Genomic DNA, 24,994 nt, shown 5'->3' on the forward strand with positions numbered 1-24,994 from the left:
ATGAATCTATGATTTTTATGACATGCTCAGAAAAGGGCCCTTGTGCACTTGACAATCTGTGGCATGGAAATCTTTACAGCTAAGATGTCAGGTGCTGTAAGGTTGGGTAGAGGCTTGTGGTGGTGCTGTGTGATCATTCTCACATCTCATTCTCACTGACGTGACTCCAGCCTAATTGACCCTGAAAATCCAAAGTTCAGCTGTGTCAAAGCAAAACCTCATAGATGCGTAGCAGCAAATGCTGATGTTGTCTAATCCGTCTCTCTGCTCCAAGGCATCGCTGGCTGTTCCTGATGGAGAGGGCTGAAAGTGCAGCTGCCAAAATCTCAGACTGGTCACACTCCAGCCAAAGGGAATTTAGTGAATCAGACCAAGATTTGACCAGTCTGTTGTGGGTGAAGTGACTTTCCCTCTCCAGAGAAAGCTGGAAACTGGTTTCTTCACTGTTTTGCTTTAACCACAGTTATTTTTTCCACAAGAAACGAAGTGTTCTTTTTTCTCCCTAGTGTTTAATAGTGTGTAATATGAAGTGGTAATGTTGTTAGAAGATAACACTGTTAGCATGGTGATGGACTCCTGCTGCAGGCTAGAATGCCAAACTCAGTCACTTTTTGAGATACAAGAAGAGTAAAAACCAGAATTTTGGTGTGGTGGTTTTTTTTTTAAAAAAAAACATATTTTTTTTATTCCTTTAAAGGGAGATTATTGTTCTTACAAAACACTCTTTTGTAAAATGAGTTTAGAAGTTTACAGAATCCTGCTGATGACAGGGCAGCTTTGACAAAAATCCTGGTGTGGGTGTCTTTGCAAGGCTGGGGTTGATTAGATGTCTGAGATAATGCCCAGGCAGGGCCACACTGTTGTTTGCAGGGTCAGGCTTTATTTTCTTGCTCATTTCCTAGCTGTTCTGACAACTCTTACGAACACCATCAACCTGAAAACGGAGCAGGGCAGCCTTGTTTGTGGGAGTTGGTCAGTAAGAGATGCTTGCTTTCTGCTCCTGGGTGGAGGATTCTGAAGGAGAGCTTTCCCAACAAGCTCCCATGTAGGCATTGGATGACTCCCTGGATGTGCTGTTCAGGAGGAGAACACATCTGATGGGTTGTGAATGAGCACGGGAGCTATCCTGGCATGTGATGCTTTTTTGAAAACTCATCTTTGGCTTCCCTGCATCATATCTCAGTGTCATAGAATGATAGAACGGCTTGGGATGGAAGGGACCTTCAGAGCTCATGGAGTGCCACCCCTGCCATGAGCAGGGACATCTTCACCAGCTCAGGTTGCTCAGAGCCCCGTCCAGCCTGACCTGGGATGTCTCCAGGGATGGTTCATCCACCACCTCTCTGGGAAACCTGGGCCAGGCTCTCACCACCCCCAGTGTCAAAAATTTCTTCCTCATGTCCAGCGTAGTGTCTTGTGTCAGAGTCCATGGCCCCATCAGTTTGTATGTTGAGTAGCAGGCAAGAAGGGATGTGGATGAACAACTGGATGGGCTCACTCAGAGCTTTAGTTTTTTCTCTTGGGAATCCATGTGTCTTGGTAACCAGTATAGTGGGTTGTGTAATGAGATGGGAACCAGATGAAGAGCTGTGGGTGAATCTGTGTTGTAGTTTCCCCTTGTGTGAGGAAGGGAATGTGCTCCTGCCCTTCCTCATAGAGTACTTGAGATGTACAGGTGATCAGAGCTGCATAAGACACTGGTGCTTTTATTGGGCATTGCTTTAGGTGTCTCTAATTGCACTTTCTTTAAAAGTGGCTCAAGTAATGTTTCCAAGGGCCCAGTGATAAATCAGAGTTTGCTTCTAATAAACAACCTAACCAGGCAACTCAAACCACTGCCATTTTACATGGTACTGTGCAGCATTAAATGAAGCCTTTGCCTGAAAATAATTAATCCTATGAGGTTTCCAAAACACTGGAAAACCCTCAGGTTGCTGAATTAAAAAAAAAAAAAATCATAAAAACCAGGAAAAAATGGCCAAAACATGAACACATTGCTGTTTTTGCTCTTTGCAATATAACCTCGTCAGGTTTTAATTTCTGATGAACCACATTTATGAGTTCTGGGGAAGCTTAAAGCTCATCCTACCGACATCATTTGTGAGCCTCCGAAGAATTAAGAACAGGTGTTAGGTAAAGAGCTAAATTACATCAAAACCAATCCAGACTCACTGTGGGGTCATTCACATACATACGATGCAGAGTGTTCAAACACATGGTCTGGTGCTGTTAAGAGGTTTGTTTTTCTTGTATTTATCTCCTTAGGCCAAATGTAGACTATTAAAGCTGGGATTCCCTGAGCCAATAGTAGGAATCATTTTTATTCTCAGGGACTTTGGATTAAATGGATTCGCACATTTTGTTGTACAGAGTGGACACACACTGAGTTTCAGGGACACCTCCTGCAAACTCTTTTTGTGTAAACTTGATTAACATTCTGTTAATGAAGCCAAGGCACGCAGCACTCAGATGCTTAAGCATATTGCTCACCTCAGGTGTGTGTGTGAGTTTCCTCTTTAGTAGTCAGTGTGTAATGGTACAAGTGACTTTGTACCTGGTTGAACCATCAGAATTATTTTCATTTTTTATTAAATTGAGCCAGTGTGGATGCAGGGAGTGGAATCTTCTCTGGGTGAGAAGCTCTGCCTCAAAGCAAAATAGTGATTATCAGGAGATCTTTGGGCTTAGCTGGCAGCATTTAATGCAGTCACCGTATCAGATCGATGTGTTATCTACAGTATATTTAGCACATTGATCCAATCTGGGACCTTTTCTCATTGCATCTAGCACTTATCCTGTGCAGCCTTGAACATAAGGTGGCACCTGGAAGCTGCTCCTGCCTATGCAGCACCTGGGATCATGTTCAGTGTGGTCAAGAACGGCTGTTGAACCCATCGGTGTTGTCGGTTTTGTCTCTCAATAGGTTCTCAGCATGGTGATCAATGCAGCTTACAAGCCAGGGAGTGTTTTACGAGAATTGCAGCTAGTGGAAGACCCTCAGTGGAATTTCCAGGAGGAAACACTTAAAGCAAAGTAAGTCTTCACCATGCGATCTTTATTTTGAAGGCTTAAAAAATGAAACTGACTGGGCAGAGGAAAAAAAAGAAGAGAACAAAAGATTTTTTATTGTGAGAGTTTCACTTTTCTAATTATCATTTTGCTTCATTGAATTAGTCGTCTCATTCTATAGCAACTTAAGCAAATGAAATATTCACCTGAATGGTTCATTTCTATTGTGTTTCTCTAAGCATCCATCCAGATTTTGGTGAAAAATGCCATGTTTACTCAGGGAAGTCCTGAGTTTTATGATAAGCTGTTCCTATAAACTTGGCTATTGTTGAATTAACTCAGTTCCTGGCTTCCAAAATGTAGGAGTATTACTGCTTTTAATATAGAGCCTGTCACTCTAATGCAGAAAAACCTGACAAGAATGAATGGCACAAAAACCAAGTGCAAACAAAATAGCAGGGGCACAGTTTTAATCAGGAGAGGTATTAGGGCGAGATAGTAACAGATCTGGGATTCAGATCAAGATTTGAGGCCTTTCTAGAATATATGCTTCAATTCTCATTTAAACAATGTTTAAGAAATCTGTGTATCTAGAAAATACTAATTTTCCCCTTCCAGCTTCAAAATTTACCCATTTATGTCTTCTTTTTGTAATGGGCACTACACTTAGAATGTATTTCTACAGTCATTGTCTCTCTGAAGGAGAGGAATCTCACCTCTCTCCAGAGTCCCTCCAAAGAGCAATTCTTCCCCACTTCAAGTTGAATGTCAACAAATAGTTCTTTGAAGACATCTCTCCATTGACTAACTTGATCACCTTGACTTTTTGAGTACTGAAGTTAAATGTGGTGAATCTCATCCTTTGTACTGAGCGCTGTTACTCCTTTTCTAATCAAAGCAATTTTCTCTTGGCTATTTGAAATGATTGGCTGTCAAATATGGCGCTATTGATTGCTATTGTATTTGATCTTTGGCCATGCAGATCTTGCAGAAAACTCGTGTGTACTCTGGTTGAGGGAGAGAATTGAGAACCTTTTATTCTGTGTACTCAGAAACTGCTTTTCTAAAGGAAGATTGCAATCAGAAATGAAAAGCTATTAGAAAATCCTTTTTTTAATTTGCTTCTTTCACCTATGCAGAAAGTCATGTTTTTATGTTTTTGTGGATGGAAATCTGGAAGTCATCCTCGCACATGCAGATTTTCATTAAAAACAAGTCATTGTCCATGACCTGGTTTTCATTGACTCCAAGCTCCCACACTTTGTACCGGCAAATATCAGATAATGCACTTCTACAAGTACTTAGCAGTTGTGAAATCAAGATGTAATGCCCCAGCTTAATGTCCTGTCCCGCAAAGAATTTTGCTTACAGGCTGCAATCCTTATTTCTAATGGGAGACAGCCTGGAAAATGTTTAACTGATCATTAAGTGCAGGGATGTCTTGTCTTTGATCATCAGCTATGTCTACAGCTCAGTCCACTGAGAACCCCAGGCAGCTTGATACACCAAGACCAACTCAGTTATGAGTACGTGGGCCTCTAGAGATTGTCACTCATCCGTATCACATCAACCACTTACTCTCCCTCACTGTTACCTGATGTGCTAATCATCCTGTTATGAGCATCTCCATCCCCGTTACCTCCCCCCATGACCCATTCATTCCTTTGTCTGCCTCCTCCTCCCATCTATTTAGCGGGGCAGCCAACCTGCTGCAATACACCTTATATCTACATAACTTGCCATCTAAAAATATACCAATGCTTTCCAGAAGAGAGGTTTTGTATTTTGTGTTGGCCAGCCAGCCACAGGCTGTGTATGTGTTCCTGTGTGATGGCTACTCCAGGAGGCAGCAATCTCAGCTCTTCAGTGAATCAAGTAACCTCTTTCAACTTCGTCAAGCCACAGAACGGATCATTACAGGCTCAGGGCTGGGACAGCAGGTTTTGGAGTGACTTCTGAGCATCCAAATGTATTCTCATTCAGTGTGGCATTGTCCTCCGAGGAGACAGAGCTCATGGGGCTGGACGGCAGCTTGTGCTGTTGAGACTCATAGAGTGGTGCTGGCTGGTCATACCAGCTTGCCTGCGGGTAGTTTGAGTACTTCTGAGAGGGGGTGACAGAGGCCAGACATGCCCTAAGACTGTTTGACTACCCTAGGACTTCGCTCTTTTATCCTTCCTGAGTTTGGTTCAGCAGCTTCATCAAGAAGTGTATCGGGGGTTTAATCGCATCAGGTTGTGCAGAAGCAGAAAAGAAAACACGCTCGTGAAATCAGATACCCTGGGATGCGCAAATGGCACATGGCACATGACATCAGGTATGACAGACAGTTGTGCTCCAGAATCTTAAACAGAGACCCGTAACGAGCAAACGCCTGTCTACACCAACTTCCACCTACACCAGCTCCCGATGGTGTCTTGCTGCTAATGATGACAGCTCAACAGCCAGCTGGAGCGTCTGTGCTGTGATGTGACATGTCGTGTCACCGCCGCCCTTCTGATGTAAGCTGACAACTCCTTGGATCTTGACAATGTTGTTGTTTGTTTGCGGTGACGGCTGCAGAAGGGGAGGGAGGAAGACGGTGAAGAGAAGGTTGTTTTTCCCCACTGTCCCAAATGGCAAACCGCGCACTGCCAGGAATGCATTATCTCAGTCGTAGGGCAACCTGCATTTAGTTCACTCCGCTGTCAGGTGTGACCAGCGCAGAATCAATTATACTAGCCTTGCAAAGAAGATAAACAATTTAGATTGTCCAAAGAGATGTGTCTGCAGTGTGTGATGGCAGTCACTTCCCATCAGCGCTGCTGGCACTTTGTGAAAATAGTCAAACCTGATTTATTGGTGATGATGAGCTGGAAATGTCAGGTCTGATCCTCTGAATTCCCATGAGGACCAGGCAAAGCTATAGGCGTTCAACCCTTATCGTTTTGATGCTTTAAGTTCAGTGCCTACATCTAGATTTGACTTTCTAATTTTACATAAAATGCTGGAGGGACTTTATGCTTTTTAAGGGCTGTTTCTAAGGGCTGTAAGTGGGGTTGTCTGGACTTACCCATTTTTTCAGGACTTTGGGCTTAAACAGTATCAGTGTGCGCAGAGAGTTATCTCCTGGGTCTTGTATGAAGCCCAGTTCATCAAAATAAGAAAGATGAATATTCCTGGACTCCATTAAATGAAATTTTGAGAGCTGGCCAAATCCAGTAGCTGAACTCAGGAATGCTTACCCCAATCACAGGCATCATTGCTTATTTATGAGGCTGCATTTCAAAGGAAGTGTTGTCACTGTGGATGCTTCAGAAGACTGCCTTTCACTTGTGATGGGTGATGCTGAGGTGTTTGAAGTCTCCTTTGCCTCAGCCTTTGCTGACAAAGGTTGTTCTCAGGCCTCCCAGGTCCCTGTTACTGTTTGAGGGAGGGAAGTGTTACCCACAGTAAATGGTAAAGAAGGTAGAGCAAATGGGATATGTGCAAGTGCATGGAACCAGATGGGATGCAGCCAGATCTTGAGAAAACCATCCAATGTCATTGCAAGGCCACTCGCTGTCATGTTTGAAAGTTTATCATGATCAGGGAAGCTTTCTGATGTCTGGAGAAAGACAAACATCACACCCCTTCTCAAGAATGGCAAGAAGGAGGATCCAGGTAACTGCAAGTCATCAGCGTAACATTCCTGGGGAGGTTATTAGGCAAATCCTCCTGGAAGCCATTTCCAAGAACATACGGGACCAATAAGTGACTGGCAAGAACCAGCATGGATTTACGAAGGGCAAGTTGTGCCTGATGTGCTGAGATAAATAGTTTGGTGGTTGAGGGAAAAACAGTGGGAGTTACTTATATTGATTTTAGCAAGGTTTTTGACACAGTCTCCCGTAGTGTCCTTATAGCCAAGCTTTGGAGATGTGGGTTGACCATATGCATGGTGAGTGGACTGGACAATTGAACCCAAAGGGTTGCAATCCATGATATGAAGTCCAAGTGACAGCTGGTTCTTAATGGTGCTCCTCAAAAGGTCAATACAAACCTACAGCTCATATTATTTCGTTTGCCTTCCACATCAGCTCTGCTACATACTTCTTGAGGCACCACGAGGTTGAATTAGCGTGACCAGGTGGCCTTCTGTGTGAAGTCTTGGAGGTGGAGGTCATTAGCACCACTTAAACCCTTTCTTTCCTTAATCAGGAGGAGACTTAATGAGAGATGTCCTTAGAACCAGAACAATTCCAGAGCCCTTTCTGAATCCTTCAAGAGCACAAAATGTCACTGGCTGATTAAATAGCTTTGGAGGAAAATAACTCCTCATGTTTGCCAGACTTTAAGCTAATAAGACAAATTGGATTTTTTTTTTTTTCAGGAAAATAGACATTTTTTGGTCCCTCTAAAGGAAATTGAGCTTTTAGCCACTGAGTTGTTCAACATGATCTCAAGGATTGTCGTAACTGACTTTTGAAAACGAGGGTAGTCTTAATTTTCTTGCTGTTTGAAGTGTCTTCAGCACACAGCTTTTCGTGGCATCACACAATGGTCCCTCACTGGGGCTCCTGGAAGTCATTTTGTTCTCATGAGCCTCTGATCTTTTTTATCACCAAAGGAACCTTCAACAGTAGAAAGATATTGCCAGCAAAGTGCTGTTAGCTTAATACTGTCGCTAATGGATCAGCAAAGATCCTGTGTCTATTTTTCATGGAAATAGTTAAAGCCATAAGAGTTTCTCCAGTTTTGGGGATCTGAGGGCAGAGAAAGAGGAAAGGAGGATTTTCTTAGCTTTAGCTGAAAAGCATTTTTTAAAAGAACAGTAATTTCTAAGAAAACTGAAAATGCTATGCTTGACACAGCTGTTTTCCAAGTTTCCAGTGCTTCCATGCTGTGTGTGCAGGTTACTTACTGCTTACAAGTGGTTGGGAAGACAGGAGTCCTAGTATGAAAACATCAATAGGAATACTAATAACTGGTAATTTTTCAAGTAATGCTAATAGAAAGGGGGTTTCTGATTATATCCAAAGGAACTCTTCCCCCATGGCTGTCCTAGAACAGCTCAGATTACATTTGGTGGTGTTAGTGTTGAAAACCTTTAGTGTGTGAGGAATATGGAAAATATTAGTAGAGCCTGGTTTATAGTTGCAAGAGTTGCTGCCAAGGCTAAAATCATGTAAAAAAATATTATTGCGGCCAGTACTAACACCTTGGGTTATTGAGACTGATTTCTGCAGTCGTGTTGATCTCCATTTCACCATCCATTCTGTTAATTAGTGCGTGTGTTGCGTTCAAACCAGATTGTGGAATCAGTCAGCTGTTCGTTTTCCTAGTTTTATCGTTTTCTTTCACCAGGCATTTCAGTACAATGAGTCCTTTCTGGGCAGCCAAACACAATAGGAAGCACAGTTAGGAAAAGTCAGCCATCCTTGAATAATACCCATCAGGCAGCTTTCTTAGCTCATAAGAAAGAAGATCAAGAGGCAATTTGATTACAGTGCTTTTGCAGGGAAACAAAACCAGATGCAGTCTTTTCATCCTGGTGGTGAAAGTCAGAACAAGGACAAATAAATGTAAGTTAAATTCAGACACCTCCAGACATAAAATGAGGCATCAGCTCATGAGGTTTAGGTACAGGTGGTCCTGCTGCTGGAATTCTTCCAGTGTGGAGACCCCTGAGGAGAGGCTGGTGTTTCTTTGGAAGTGATGCTTTGGCCCAGCCAAAGTTGCTTGGGTTGAGGTGAAGGTAACACGATGAAGTTCTGCAACCTGTCACAGGAGTCGGACTTACTGACCTAACGATCTAGTCCATCATTAAACTTGATGGCTCTTGGAGAAGTAATAAAGGCAGGAGTCTTTTCAAACACATTGAAAAGAAATGTAAAATATTTATAAGTAGATATATTTAAATGACTGTGGAATTTGTTCTTTTGGTATTAGGTATTGCCAAACCCTCTTTAGCCAGCCTGTCTGTGCAGCTGTTTCATAGGGAAGCTGGGATAACAGTGCTCTGTACCTGGAAGGAACACTTTTTCCATTTTACGTCATCTGTCCAGGTCTGCCAGGGAGCATGAAGAGTTGACTGATTAAGTCATTCATCCATCCATCCATCCATCCATCCATTCATTCATTCAGATGAATTAAACCAGGATTTCCTCCATGACCTGAAGTCCTTGGTCAGGCACCACATGGGGTATCAGTTCCTGCTGCCTTGCAGAAATGCTCATTTAGGTAATGGAGGAGTTTCATGTTGAGGTGATAGTTTGGATCAAGTATTTTTGTGACATGGGGTTGGTTGGACTGGGGTGTTCTCAGACCCACGTTTCATTTGGACACCGCTCTATAACACTTCATGTACCACAGTTTCCAACCATTTTCCCATACCCCCGTATTTCCAGAAAGAGATTTTGGGAGCGAGAGCAGCAAAAGGTGGTTTCTCAGTTGCTTTGTGCAACCTTCAGAGAGGTAACAGAGTCCAGACACAAGCTGTGTGTTTTATCTGTCCGGACACATCTCCTTTGTTTCACCTTCTCCTCCTCTTCCTCTTCCATATCTGACTGTCAGCAGCTGATTCCCTGCTAGAGAACTGAGGCTTTTAATACACTCCCAAATGTCTTGTCTCATTTTTCCTGATGTCTGTAGCTTTGTCTTTCATTCCCTCCCATCCACTAATCTCTTTCACTGTCTCTCCATCTTTTGTGTGTTTTACTTTTCTCTCCTCTAACCACATTTATAATTCCTTAGCACCAGCCTCTTGCATGATTGTCTCTTGTGTTGCATTCCTCGGGACGCCTAAGAGATGTTTTAAAAACCTTATCTCCCTGTTTACAATAGCTTGGTGCTGCTGTTTAATAAATTATGGGGATAATTGGTTTTTCAGAGTTCACATCTACAACGTATTACAGCAGGGATGTAACTGTATCTTTCTCAGCTGTTTAGCACTCAGAAACACTTCATATAAAACACTGAAGTAAATGTTTTAGTAGCGCATGGGCAGATTTCTGCCCTGAGCATTCCCTGTAGGAATCAGTTTTTAGAATCATAGAATAGTTTGGGTTGAAGGGACCTTCACGGCTCACCCAGTGCCACCCCTGCCATGAGCAGGGACATCTTCACCAGCTCAGGTTGCTCAGAGCCCCGTCCAGCCTGGCCTGGGATGTCTCCAGGGATGGTTCATCCACCACCTCTCTGGGCAACCTGGGCCAGGCTCTCACCACCCTCAGTGTAAAAAATGTCTTCCTCATGTCCAGCCTAAATCTCCCGTTTTTAAGTTTAAAACCATTATCCCTTGTCCTGTCACTACAGGCCCTGCTACAAAGTCTGTACACATCTTTTTATAGGCCCCTTTTAAGTACAGAAAGGCCACAGTAAGGTCTCCCTGGAGCCTTCTCTAGGCTGAGCAACCCCAACTCTCTCAACCTGTCTTCACAGGGGAGGTGTTCCATCTTTCTGATGATTTTTATGGCCCTAAAACAGACCGTTTAGGGTCCGTTGCTGCAACTGCATTAAACAATTCAAGAGAGTCCCAATGAGTTCCTCAGGTTTTGTATTGCCCACATCTCATAGCGGTGAAGTCATCAGGTCCCCATATGCCAGTCAGTACAGTTTCCTTTGGATGCTTCCACACAATGTCTGTATACCAGGGACTGCAGTTGCCACAATGAAACTGTGGGCTTGTTCTGAGCTGGAACGTTATATGAGAGCTGCCTCGAGAAAGATGGCAATGAAGACGACCAAAGGTATATTGGGGGCTTATAGAGACATTCTCCAATGCAGCTCAAACACACAGTGGTGACCACAAAGCTCTGCAAGACTTAAAAACTTCTTATCGCAGGTCAATATATGAAGAGAGGCTACATCCCTCTCCCAAAATCTTCGCATCAGTTCATGGTATGGGCTTGCTGTCCTGTGTAGTATCCTCACCAAGTCTGCTGTGATGTTTTTCATCTCTTGCCCTATCAACAGATCTGTCCAGTCTGCACATGCATTCCTTCCTGAATCGTGTCCACACCTCTGATTCTTTTCACCCTGCCTTTCCTTCCCCAAGTCCCTCTGAAATGGAGCCACGAAGACAAATAGACCTGTTCTGCCTGCCTTCCCAAGAGACATGCTCTCCCAAAAGTCATTAGGGAAGGTATCTCCCTAACAGAGGACAGTCTGGTCTGTAGCATCAAAGGACATTGTGTGATTGGTGATATGGGACCTTGCACTCTTTTCTAGATACAGAGGGAAGACATACAGGGCGACTGTTAAGATTGTGCGGACATCGGATCAGGTGGCGGATTTCTGCAGAAGAGTCTGTGCAAAGTTGGAGTGCTGTCCCAACTTGTTCAGTCCTGTGCTGGTGGCCGAAGTCTGCCCAGAGAACTGCTCCATTCATACTAAAACCAAGTACAGTGAGTATCAGCCAAAATGCTTCTTGTCGCTAGCTGGGAGTCAGAGCAATGGCAGACTGTCAATGAGCTAGTGATGAAGAACAGGAGTTGTGTAACACATTGATGTTGAGTAGGATTCATCTCATCTAGGAGCAGTTATTTAATCCTGACCAGACCACCATAGTGTCCCTTAGTATTCTGTACAGAGAGACAGACCTCTCCATAAAACTGTCCATCTCTCTCCATCCCAACATATCTATTTTAAAGTCATTACTTTTTGGAAGTCTTTTCTTTATATGTCAAGTTAATATAAGGAGCACATAAAAGGAACCTGCAGTGGCCAACTGAGATTTAAACTTCTACATCTGAGACAGCTTCACTCAATGAAGAGTTTCCAGCAAATGCACCAGCACAGGCCAGTATCAAAATGCTCAGGTGCTGGGCACAGTTTGGGAGCGTTGAATCTCTCTGCTTAGAGTGTTCAATAATTAAACATGTTCCTTCCTATTCAGGAAGGCTGAAGTTAGGCATGTGTTCAGCACTTCTTGTTGTCTATGTTACTGATATTACTGACTCTTAAGTCAGGAAAGTGAAAGCGAATGCTGTCCTTCTTCCACAAAGGTTGCAAGAAAAGAATACGATTGATTCAAATGAATTATCTTCTGTTTGGTGCCAGAGAAGAAAGAGAAATGGGCTCAGGGAGATATTCAAATCACTGACTGTGGGTTTACATAGAGGTCTACACCTGAGCTAGACCCCTGGCTCCCACTGGTAGCAAATGAAGAGCTGGAGGAACACAGCTAGGAGAGCTTCAGCTGAGATTGTGTCATCTCAAAGTTGATGGTTGTGTGTGGCTGGATGAATTGTTTCTCAAAACTCCATCAATTGGATGAAAGGCTCAGTTCAGTTATGAACTTTGACATGGGTGCCAAGTGTTGTTTTAATTGTCCCGGGTTACCGTATCTGGTGCAGCCCCAGAAGGTGCTGTAGAGCACATCAAAACACACCTAACACAAGCAAGAGTCAAAAGCCTCTCACATCCTTAATTTCAACTCGGGCCACAAAATAGTTGAAGGTAATAAAAGCCTTTTCCTCCATGCATTCAACAAACATACATAAATCAAGATAGCTGGCCCTGTTCACTCTTTGCTGAACACATAAGCAACTGAAAGTGTCTCCAAGACTGTTAACTCATGCAGAAGGACACTGGATCAAATCTGAAACATCTTGGCCTCTCTCCTTCCAAACCTCTGCTTGGCTTAGTGGAAGCTCTGCCTGAATACATATTATAAGGTTAAATTCTGAACTCCTCACTCATCACCAATAAATGTGTATTACACAAGAGCTGTAACACTCTTGTGCTAGTGCAAGATGACATCTTGTATTTACACTGCACATTTTTTCCAAATCAATGTATTTTAAAGTGTCTCATAAAAGTGCACCTAGAGTGCAGTACTGAATCAGGAGCAAGAAGCAAGCCAAAGTTTCCTTCTCCTGGCGGTTAAAGTTTTTAATGGGTATCTTGCTTCATTTCTCCAGCTTATTATTATGGGAAGAGGAAAAAAATCATTAAGCCACCAATTGGGGAAAATAACAACATGAAAAGTGGACATGTCAAACCAGCCAGACGCAGAAAAAGGCGGAAATCCATCTTTGTGCAGAAGAAAAGGAGGTCGTCAGCTGTGGATTTGAATGCTGCGGGCTCTGCAGAGGTACGTGTTGCACTGGCATAAATCAGCAAAAACCCCTTGGTGCTTTTCTGTCCCCTCACCTGCATCTTCCTTTTGAGGGACTTCTCAGCAAACCTCAACACTTCCATTTTACATTTTGAATCTCTCCTTGCTACTCTGTTCTTTAAGGTCAGACTGGTTTTATTGGTACACATTGGCGACTTTTACCTTTGTCTATTCTAGAGTTAACTAAAAGGAGTTTTTGCGCCCACCTTCATAACGCTCACATGCTGTCTATTATTGTATCTGTGTTCTATTTTGCTTCCTTGCAAGCCCGTGTGCAGGCTTATGAGGTTGTTAGATGCTTTGCAAAGCATCTAGCAGAGCGAAGGAGGTTTGTGATCCATGTCTAGGATCTCGAAGTGTTATAATAACTGGTGGACCATTGTGGTTTCAAGGACTTAACATTTTTTCATTAACCATTTGTAATACTTTCTGGTTCACAACATCAAGCAAGAGAAGTTCTAGAAGCTGTAGAATGCGAGCAAATGGTTTGTGTCCCAAATGTATGGTATTTGAGGCCTCATTCTTTCCAGTGTGCTGGGCGACACGACAGGATCCCAGCTTCAGCAGTGGTTCGTGTCCAAATGCAACCTGGAGCAGACTTCGTTCTGCGTGGACTGTTCCCAGGTGTTTTTCCCACGATACTGATGACAAAGTTCACGTGTGGTTTCCTTGCTTTAGCTGAGTGTCAGTGATTTCTGCCCTGTACAATGTGAAGCAAAACTGATTTACTTAAAATCCCTCTAGTTCAGCTGGAAAGGGATGTTTTAGTCAGCTTCCAGTTGATTGCTTGCATCCTCATGACTTGGTCCTCATTTAGGTGTAGTTCTGCTTCATTTCCTTAAATTATACGTGCTTCAAAGGAATTTAAACTCATGCTAAGCCTAAATCAACCATGAGCCAAGTTTTTCAGCCTTTCAGCCAACATAACTAACTTTGTCTAAAATTGCTCTTTCATTTAAGACCTACACGTATGTCTTGGATGCGTGCTCACACTTTGATCAGAGCTAAGCTGTCGAAGCCTTTTAGGCCATTTATGTATATATAAAGCTCAAAATACACAGTTTCCATCAGTTTGCGTGTGCTTGCAGCTTCTGTGTGACAGAAATAACAAGAATCTGGTATAATAGCCTCTAAATGGAAATATGTGCTTTGCCTTCAGCAGTTAGCTATTGGGCTGAAAGCAGAGAAATCTGGGTGAAATCCTTTGTCCTGGGTTTTACAGAAATACCAGCTAAGAAATTAAGTACAAATATGCACTTGTAGATCTAGGTATTTTTAAGAGGCACTAAAATTTCCTTCCTTTCAACAGCAGTGATACCCATGACAATTTGAAGCAAGGTGAAGGTTTAAATTCCAAGCCCGTTTCTGATTTTATTTCATCTCGAGCAATTTGAGTTTTGTTTCATACTTCTAATATTTTCAGTTTCCCCTCTTCGTGCGCATCTGCAGCGCCATAAGGTTTGAGAGACAAGCCCAACAGAGGAACGTTTCATGCCAGATGAGTGATGGCTGTTGACCTTTTGTAAGAAACAGAAAAAAGGATTTGTCCACCGTGGTTTTTTTTTTTTAGTTCTACATTTTGTAACAAATCTAAATTGAGGACTAATCTACTTAGCACTGTAATGAAAATGAGGTAATTCCATTAAAATAAATGTTACCCTGGACTGTCGTGGGCGGGGGCATGCAGTTTGACCCGGTGCTTTTCAATTTGCTGCTGTATTAATCTCCGAGCCCGGATGCTGTTTCTCTGGTGGTCCTTGTGCAGGAGAGCGAAGACGACGAGCCGGACGCGATGGAGGATGAGACGGGAAGCGAAGAAACCAGCTCAGAGCTCCGGGATGACCAGACGGACACCTCCTCTGCCGAGGTCCCCTCTGCCAGGCCCCGGCGAGCCGTCACCTTGCGGAGCAGCACTGAGTTGGACAGACCTGCTCCCACGGAGAGAGCCCGACGGAGCCGGAGACCACAACCCCACTCCTACGGCGAGACGGAGAAGTGTGCACAAGTCAAGGAGGTGAGTATGAGGCTCCCCTTCCCAATCAATAGAAATATTCTTCCTAAATTAACCTTCGGTGCCAAGCCTTGCTCATCTGAGGAGGACATCCCTGCCCTGGTTCACCACAAACATAGTTTTCTTTATGAGAGCTTTTTGTCTTTTTGTAGGAAATGAAGCAAGAAGAAGAAGAGAAACTCATCCTGGACAGTAATCCATTGGAGTGGACTGTGACTGATGTTGTGAGGTTTATTAAACTGACTGACTGCGCACCGCTTGCCAAAATATTTCAAGAGCAGGTAGAGGTCTTCATGCAACTCTTTTCTTTGTGTCTGTGGTGCTTATTCACATCACGAAAGAAAGGGCAGCACATACTACCTTGCTAGCTGGGCCTTGAGCTTTGACAGAGAGATTAGGATCAGACTTTAGATCCCCTCAGACCAAGCTGTAGCACAAATTTTGGCAAAGCATGGAAGCCCTTGCAAGCTTGATTCAGAGCCTTGCCAGATCCTCAGAGAGACCAGAAACACCCCAGATGGAGTGCTTGTGAAAAGCAGGAGTCTTGGACTTTGCACATGCCAAGGTCCACAGCACCATCCTGGTGTCACACAGGCACATTGTACCAACAGGTAGTGGTTATTTGGTGTCTAGCAAGCTATCTCTCCTGGCCACATGGATTCCACCCTGGTTTAACAAACAGCAGGCTGGGAAGCAGAAAACTACTTCTTGAACCCCAAATTTGCTGCCTGATTTTTGGCACCAACACCTGGATGCTCCAGTTATGTAGACACCTACTTCCTATCTTCATCCCTCTGAAGATCTGGTAGTCAGCTCCTTGGATGATCTAATTTTAGGATATGCCAAGCATCTCCTCATTAAGCACGTAAGTTTGCAGGAGCAGACGCCAATGCTTTTTATCTCAAGTCAGTGTGAACGTGTAAAATTTATATAGAAACAGCCATTCCTTGGCTAATGAGTAACAGCCACTGCTGAAAGTAAAGGGCAGCACAAAGAAATCATAGTTAGAAGGAAGCAAGTGTGGTTAATTAGGCCATAGGCAATGGCAATCAGTGAAATGGCCAACTACACATTGAACTATCTCTGATTCTTCACCATGAATAACTCTGTGCCCAAGTGCAGCTGCTTTTGCTGGGAGAAGTTGAAGTGCGAGTCTAGAGCAAGGCTGAAACAGTCCGTAGCAAGATGCTGGAGTCACGGTGTCGTAGCGTGCTCCAACCATTTCTTAATCAGCCTGGAATAACGCCCAGAGCTTGAAAGCCAACCCAATCTCTCCTTTGCCAAAGAGTTTTATGGGGACTTTAATCAAACACAGATGACTGGAGCTTTTCCTTGTGATTTGTGAGGAAGCTCTGGTGCAGTGGGCCACGACATCAAGCTAAGGTGGAGGAAGAACCTGAGCTGTAGACAGTCCTGATCAAAGCAGGGCTTAAGGTGTCCAAATCCTCCTTGTGTTTAATGCAACCTAACCAGGGCTATCCTGGGAGTTTGTGTTGCCTGTGAGTTACAGTGGGTTTTTTTGCACTTAGACCGTGATCCTCCCTGTGCTTCTTTTGGCTGGGATAGAGTTAATTTTGTTCATAGTAGCTAGTATGGGGCTATGTTTTGCATTTGTGATGAAAACACTGACCTGGCTATGCTTTCTGCCTTCCAGAGTCCACAAACAAAAGCATTTTCCCTGTCTTTTCCTTCCCCAGGACATTGATGGCCAAGCCCTTCTGTTGCTGACACTGCCCACAGTGCAAGAATGCATGGAGCTGAAGCTTGGTCCAGCCATCAAACTGTGCCACCAGATTGAGCGAGTAAAAGTTGCTTTCTATGCACAATACGCCAACTGACTGCACTTCTCCATTTCTTTGTTCTCCTTGTTCCCTCTCTTTTTTAATATTTCAACTTGTTCAAGGTGTTTGGTTTTTTTTCCCCTTATCCCTTTTCTTTTCCAAGAACACATGGGATTGGAAGCGCTGGGAATTAATCTGTAGGGAAAGAAAAAACAAAAACACAGCAAGAAAACTAGCAACAAATTGAACTAATTTTTCTGTAGTTGTAAAGCACACTGAAAGACTGCTGGCGTCTCTCCCCACGACCCAACGCGTTACGCAGCGGTGCAAAGCCAACATGGATCAGATGGTTTGTCGTTTGTTAAAACAAAGCCACCAATGGCAGACACATTCCCAAGAAGGGCTGGACATTTCTGGATGATGATGGTTTGTCTAGGTCAGTTTCTGGACTTGAACAATTATTTTAGCCAACTCTGACACCCTTCTTTCATATTTGATCATTCATAGCATTACCTGGGGTTTACTGCAGATTTGATCTTAGTCATCAATGGTTTTTTTTTCTCCTGCCTCTCCAATCCTACAAAAGGAAGAAGTGTTAGACCAGTCACAAGCTGATTATTATTTCTGCGTGATTTATGAAAGAGGAATCAACCCACGGTCTCTGTATGGTATCAGACAAAGCTTCAGTGAACTGACAGGGGTGCAGCAAGACCTGTTGCACAGTAACATGTCCTGAGCCGTGCTGGCCGTGCACAATAAGCTGAATGTCCTTGTGATGGGATCTGTACAGTGCTGCTGTCTTGTACAGAACATACATGAAAGCTTTCATAGTCAAGCCCATCCTCTTAAATCCAAGTCACTTTGAAGATCTGACTTTGAGCCCCACAGGGTAATAAAAAAAAAAAGGTCTGTTCAGATTTAATGATGAGACTGTTGAGTGAATTCTGGTTTCATTTGCACCTTCATTGATCTGGTTGCTAGGTGGGTATAAAAAGCATCTATTTTTTCAGGTGGCGTACATCATGGTGCTTTAGACCAGCTGAGGATCCAGCCCAACACAATAAAGCCCCCAGATTGTCCCATTGCCACCCTTGGCTAGTGGAACTGGGGGATTGCTTCATGCCAAGCAGGGTGAGCACCAGAGAGGGTGAAGAAATGGGTTGGACACCTTGAGTTTGATTCAGTTGTATTTATAGGAGAAGTATTTTGCATTTACTTTACAGGGTTATGTGACCCCATTTGTCTCACGTGTTGAGTCTGAATTTGTTGTAACTCAGCAGAGGTGGGCAGCGTCCTGGTGATGTAAAATTCTCCCAAAAGCAAGAACCAAACTGAGACCAAATCTGAATTTTGCTCTGACTTCAAGGTGCAAGTGAATCCTTCCCTCGGAAAGTGAATTGGTTGGTTCGTGCTGAGTTTTAGCCTGATTTCATAGGAAACCACTGATTTCGGCAGACTTTATTTCTCAAACCATAAACAGACCCCTGTTTCCTGGCCTCAGGGAACTCAGCTTGGAAATTGTACACAGTTCTGTACCATGCTGTGATGCCAAAGCCCACTCGGTGAAGACCTCTTCAAAAAGAAATGTCATTTCTAGCCCTCAATCTGAAAACAGTGCTCATGGCCACATAACCCCCACCTCAATCACGTACCATATGGTGACAGCAAACTTGGATCAGATAATCCCGCTGACCACCGTGTGCTCAGAAGAACCCACTGACTAACATCAGGCTGTAGCTGGTACTTTTTCCTTCATCAGTTTCCTCCTTAAGTCCTTTGGATTAAAGTGGGAAAGCCTCAGAAATAAATGTTGTGGACTGCATCCAGATCTGCCCTAGAGCATGTGTTAGGCAAGAAGCATTGACTCTGTTTGCTATGCATCACTGGGGAATTTCTCGTCTGTTTTTCAGTGAGTTTCCTGATTTACCACTGAGGAATGTGATGGATGCAACCACTGCAGGCTGGGCCAGGACCTGCCAATTCCTGAGACATCACCAAAATTTTCTCACATGGGGGATCAGCAGGACTGGATCTGTTCTCAGCTGTTGTATTGTACTGAAGATCTTGTTGCTCAAGTTTTAATCAACTGAAGGGAAAAGTAGTCACCTCTGCATCAAATGGTTTTCGTTTCTCAGAATTCCAGGAATAGGTTTCTGTAGTGGTGTAGACATTCAAAAACTCGGCTTCAGACTGGATTTTCTACAGACAGGAGCAGTGGGCTCTGTGCATCTGGTTTGGTAACTACTTCGGATTACTCTTAGAGTCCCCTAAAAACATTGCTCCCTTTTTCGTCTCTGAAGACAAAAGGATTGTACCCAGAAAAATGAGAGCAAAATGAGTCTCCCAAAGGACTGCTGTCAGGAGAACAGCCACAGGAGGACATTTCAAGGAAGGGAAGAAGAATGGCTGTTTGCTAAACAGCATCCCAGCCCTGATCCTTTACTTACCGCATCCACCTTCTTCTGAGCATCGTTGGCTGCTCTGATGTTCTTAGACTTTCTGGCCACTGGGTTTTGTCAGAGACTTTTGACGCTTCCTGGGACACGTTGCAAAAACATCATTGTTTTCTCCATCAGCCTTGTAACTGTAGATATTCCTATGGCAGCTAACTACTCATGGAGGCACGGTTGGGAAGCAGACAACCACAGACTGAGAGCAACCAGCTCTGATGTTGACTAAGCAGGGGATGTGTGAAGCATGGAGCCCAACACATGGGAGTCTTTACTGGTTGATTGTTCAGGGAAGTTAAATCGTATTTAAAACTCACCTATTAAACAACAAAAAAAGAGTTTTAATTTTATCTTGCGCCGGCTCTTTTATTTCCTCAGGTTTCTCTCTCCTCATCATTCGTCTCTGAATTTATTGTTCTTGTGTCATGTCACTTTCTGTCCGTTTAAAGAAGATGATAATCTGAAATCTTTATACTAAAATTACCTTGGGTGGTAAACGCTTTATTATTTCTTTTAGTCTGCAGGTTGGGAAGAAATAGGGGATTGGGCTACTGTTATCTGTTGCACTGATTGCCTTCCAGAAAAGCTGGAGCTGAACTTCTTGGACAACTTATTAAGCATGTGGAAAATGGATGGTGCGTAGTTAAACTGGACAGTGTGCTCGGATTGTCACTTACAGCTTGAGCAGAGATCAGAACAAACTACTTAACTCTTGCCTGGACTTCATTTCAATTCTGGAACATTAGCAAGGCTTTGGAGTAATGTAATTCAAAGGAGACCGGAAACCCGATCTTGCTGGGGTAAAATATCATTTTACTTTGCAACCTGGAAGTATAGGCCACTGGAAGATTTTTTTGGTTTAGCCCCGGTTCTGAGTTAAATTCAGAGCTGGTGTAACAACACAGATACACCGATGGCATTGGTGAAGCCGCATCTTTGTCCCCAGCTCTTCTGAATTTGGCATCCAGGCCTGAAATTTGTTGTGTTATTAGCTACAAAAGGGAAATGCTAAACTCATGGTCTCCAAGACCATTACCAAGGGCTGAAGAGCAACCCTGCCATCGTTTTTGGGCTGTTGGATGCTGAATTTCACCACATTCACACAGACCCCTTTGCTCCCATAAGAAGGGTATGTAGGCATCTGTTATTTGCCTCTCTTCAGGCATAGGACCAAGGATGGGCATTTCTGGAGCAAAAGTAGGGGGTTGAAGAGTGTGTGGTACCTGCCTGTCTTCATCTGCACTGGCTTGTTTTGAGCGGGCACTCAGATTGAACAGGTCCATGGGCAGGTCCCTCCTCCCTTCCCAACACCCTCAACACTTTCCTTGACAGGATCGGCCAATTCCCAGTCTGCAGGCCCAAGGCACCAGCCTCTGAAATTAGATTAAAGCATTAACTTAGGGGAATGTCTGTGATTCTGTAGCTGGTTGTCCTGCCTTCCTCCTGCTGTCATGGATGCTCTTCTTCCACCTTGAAGAAAAATGCTCTCCTTGGTTTCAGAACTCTCCTTTCCAACTTGAAAACACAGCTCCTGTCTACAAACTCCCATTTTTTTTTTTCCTAAGTGCCAGGATGACCAAACCCGGTATTTTTCTACCTCTCAAAGCCATGATGGCCTCTCAGCTCTGAGAAGAATATCACAGTTTCCAGCTCCACTGTGTTAACCACATGCAATAGCCCTTGATAGTTTGGTCCTGCAGGCTGCAGAAAACCTCCTAGAAATGGTGTGTGGCTTGGGTAACCGCTGAAATCAAAGGCAATTATTACACACCCTGCCCATAGTGAAGCGTCTACCAGATGCATGTCCTAGCTGAGGTGGCCTGGCCCACACTGTCAGAGGTATTTGAATGTCTCTGAGGATTTACAAAGTTTCTCAGTAAGTTAGACGCCTAAACCCCATTAATATTTCACTCTGGGTAAACAACTAATTTGCCTTAAACTGGAAAGTCACCATTCCTTGACTTTAACCTTCAACCTTTTGCAGTCCTCAGTCGCGTGGTGTGGAGCTCTTCTTTGGAGGCAAACCAGACACTATTGGGCTGCTATAATCAACATTTGACCACTTGAAAAGCCTGCCTTTGTTTTTTCATGGTGCAAAATTGAATTTGGCAGAGCTATGGTGCCATCTCAGTGTTTCAGAAGCTCAGTACCATCAGGACACTTCAAATACTTTTTGCTTTTCTGTGTCTGGAAGATGATGAACTCAGGCTGTTCCTCCCATCTCCAAATTCAAGTGCCAAAAGATAAGAACATGCTGCAACTGAGCACCATCAAAACCAGCTTTATAACATGTGGATAAGTGCAGTCTCAAGGGCTCCATTTTGGTGCTAAGACATGTCACGCTGTATTTTCCATTGCTTGGGATTGCAAAGCTGATTCTCTACTCCAGGAAATATTTTCTGTAATCAGCAACATCTTAAGCATTAGGATTTTATTTCTTGTGGCTGTGGATTTTTTTAACTGAGATATACTCAACAAATACCACCCTCCCCAACCCCAGTCATGACTTTTGGAGAAGTTTTCTACAGTATACTGATGTGAAAACTCTTTCAAAATGGGGGTGCATGTATATATTCTCAATAATACTCTTCATAACATCCACTGGCCCAGAACTAAGGGAATCTGTTACTCAGGATTTGATCCAGGAGTAACCGAGGTTGGTGGATGGGCTGTGGGACCGGGTCTGCATCACATTTTTTCACTTGAAAGTCAAAAAATGTGCAGTTAATTAACATAGGATTTAAACCGCTTCTTCTCCTAGCGGGCAGAAATCCAGCTGAAAGCTGCCAGACTTAAGAAGAGAGAACTAGTGTCCTTAGGTGCTCATGAACTCCCAGTAAAGGAGCAGAAGCATTTACTATTCTCATTTATACTTTGGTACAATACTCCAGTGAGAAGTGCAAATATTCCTAATGGCTGAATTTAGAATATGAGTCAGTCATCAAATATGGGAGTTTTATAGCCCAGTAGTCTTTTTAATGTCAGCTATCCTGCAGAAGAGTGGTTTTGCAGTGATTTGGTGCCATGAGCTGGAATTCTTTTGCAGAAGACGATATGTGAACTGCACAAAACCGGCATGGATCATAGTTTAAAATATTCATGGCCTTTCTCTTGTTTTAGTCTTTCATGTTAATTCTTACCTTGAAAAATGTCTCATGTTCCTGATGTAAAACTCAATGCCCCGTGGCACAGCATACCAGCAAAATACATTTTTATCCATCATCACGCTGTAGTTGAACATGGAGTCATTTTGTTGACAAGCAGTTAGGTCAGGTGAGACAAGGAGGTCTTGCTTCAACACCTTGCTGAAGGACTCTGTGCAACCTGAAGGGCAAATGTTCCCCACAGCTCACTGTGGGAGGACAGATGTTTCCAGTGATGCTATTGCTGGAGAGGTCACGTAGCCTAATGGAGCAGTTCAACTGCTGTGTGGTTACCTACACACAGGTATTCTTTGTCTTGGTGACCGCCAAGGATGTGAGAGAGAGGAGGGAGGATTTCAGCAAAGGGGAGACATTGGAGTTCGAGACTTCAGAGATCTTTGTGGAGAGGGACCTCTCACGACAGGGAAGCACAGTTGTGGTCCATGAGCATCATTCCTGAAGGCTTTTCTTCACAGCAAAGGTCTTTTGAGCCCCAACAGGAGCCACATGAGATGAAGGAAAGAATTCGGCAATACACTCAAAGCTACAATACTGAAAGGTTCATATTCCATTTTCCCAGTGCAGATACAGAGATTTGGCTCAGGTGGCTCTAAGCTCCTTGGCTGAATAGTAGGGGAAAAAGCACTTTCTTCCTTTATACCCAACTCCTGTGTGTCTTTTGGGTCTGGGGGCTGAAGAACTTGCTCTTGCACTTTTCAGACCTCCACAGGAAATGTCAGGGCTAAAAACTTGAGCTCTCTCCCATAGAAAAAGGTGCCATTGCCCTGAGTTCAAATTGTGGGTCTACAAAACACTCTTGTGTTATGATGTGACAGGATGAAAATGATCATTCCAAAGTCACCCCACCTGCTCGTTGCTGCTCCAGTCTCACTGGAGATTATGGTCACTATATCTGCTTATAAATGTGTTAATTGAGATTCCCAGTCCCTGTTCCATCAGACCTGATCAGGATATGCTGATATGTGCAGTTATTCCAGCAGCTTTCACCTTCAGGGACCTGCTTGCTAGAAAACACTCACCTGGGGAACAGTTTCATGTACCCAGGCAGGGATGTCAAATACAACCAGGTATTTGCTGCAGTATGGTCCAGCAGAAGTGAGAGTCTCAAGTGCAGGCTGTGAATAGAGTTGAGTCTTGTCATGTACCATGGTAGGACAAGGCAAACACTTAAACACTCCTGTCTCTTATGGAACAACAGAAATTAACTCCACAACCAGCAGTTACGGTCCATTCGTGGTGATGCACGTTGGAAACCCTCAAATTGTTTTGCATTCCAGTTTGTACTGAAGATTTGATTCAAACTTTGTGTATATAATCCCTTTGGTGTGTTAGAGATATATATGTATATATATATGTGTGTGTATATGTATGTGTATATATATACATATAAATCAATTGATGCTGGTGTTTTTACTTTTTAAAGTACACAGGGCAAAGGGCATGTTAGTTTGCTGTAAGATTCTATTCTGTATATATGTTTTCATGTAAATAAGTGAAAATCTATATTCAGAGTTATATTTTAATTTTTATTCAAAATCAAATAAATCCCCTTTTTACTTGAAACAATTGTAAGCCACATTGTTAATAAAGTAACAATAAATCATATCTCTGGTGTAGTTTTTTGTTGGGCTGCACAGTGAGGGTTGTGTTTCATTGTTTGGTTCAGCCCTGAGAAGATAAGGTGAAAAAGTCATCTGCTTGACTTCACTGCAAATGTCAACTTATCTTCATCTTGGGTGGCCACACGCATCTTCTAGGGTGGGCCAGTCTGGATTTGTCCGTTGAGATGTTAGACACCTACAGAAGCACCTACAGTTAAGCTTTGCATTGACCAAATCATGTTGTTGTAGGGAACTGCCTCTTGTCAGTGCCTTTGGAGGACATCTAAAAAAGGTGAACTCTTTGTTTAGGTTAATACTAAGATGGGGTGAACCTGAGCCAGTAGCCAGTCTACATGGATGGGCGTAGATAGACGTTAGCTGTGGTTGCATCCCTCAAAGCATGATGGACACACAATGGTGTGACTTCCAGGCAGTGAATGTTCCTGTCCAGATGTGTCTCCACATCTGTGTGCTCTGCATACACCCCACCCCAAACCCTGATAAATGCATCAAAACTGCCTGGACCACAGTCTTGCTCTCCCTGAGCCTCTAAACCGTAAGGGAGGTGCAACACAACCTCTAGCTCAACCCTCCATAGATGCCAAGCTGCAGGGTTCGAGTTTACGTGTCTCCAAATTCTTCCCAGTATGGAATCATAGAATCATTCTGTTCAGAAGAGACCCTCAAGATCATTGAGTCCAACTATAACCTAACTCTCACACTAAACCATGTCCCTAAGAACCTCGAACATGAAACAAGACAGATGGTGGCTGGGTGAGGAGACACAAGAGCATTTGAGGACCTTTCAGGAGAGTGACAGAGCAGGGTGAAAGACAAGAATGAAGGTAATGCAATGAACAACAAGCAAAGGATGGAACAAGAGATGAGCTGATGGGA

At 43.5% G+C, this 24,994-nt stretch overlaps 1 protein-coding gene across 3 annotated transcripts in view; it reads left to right on the plus strand.

Annotated features, from left to right (window-relative positions):
- Positions 1-24,101, plus strand: part of SFMBT2 (Scm like with four mbt domains 2) — a 128,586-nt gene extending 104,485 nt beyond the window's left edge. For all 3 annotated transcript variants that reach the window (XM_065855554.2, XM_071803535.1, XM_071803536.1), the window contains 6 exons: positions 2,924-3,033; positions 11,200-11,375; positions 12,894-13,066; positions 14,856-15,104; positions 15,254-15,382; positions 16,799-24,101. In XM_065855554.2, coding sequence (XP_065711626.1) covers positions 2,924-3,033; positions 11,200-11,375; positions 12,894-13,066; positions 14,856-15,104; positions 15,254-15,382; positions 16,799-16,939 — 978 coding nt within the window. In that variant the 3' untranslated portion in view covers positions 16,940-24,101. The remainder of the gene's footprint in view (positions 1-2,923; positions 3,034-11,199; positions 11,376-12,893; positions 13,067-14,855; positions 15,105-15,253; positions 15,383-16,798) is intronic.
- Positions 24,102-24,994: the final 893 nt, after the last annotated feature.

This window comes from Patagioenas fasciata, chromosome 1, assembly GCF_037038585.1.
Source record: "Patagioenas fasciata isolate bPatFas1 chromosome 1, bPatFas1.hap1, whole genome shotgun sequence".
Taxonomy (NCBI): Eukaryota; Metazoa; Chordata; class Aves; order Columbiformes; family Columbidae; genus Patagioenas; species Patagioenas fasciata.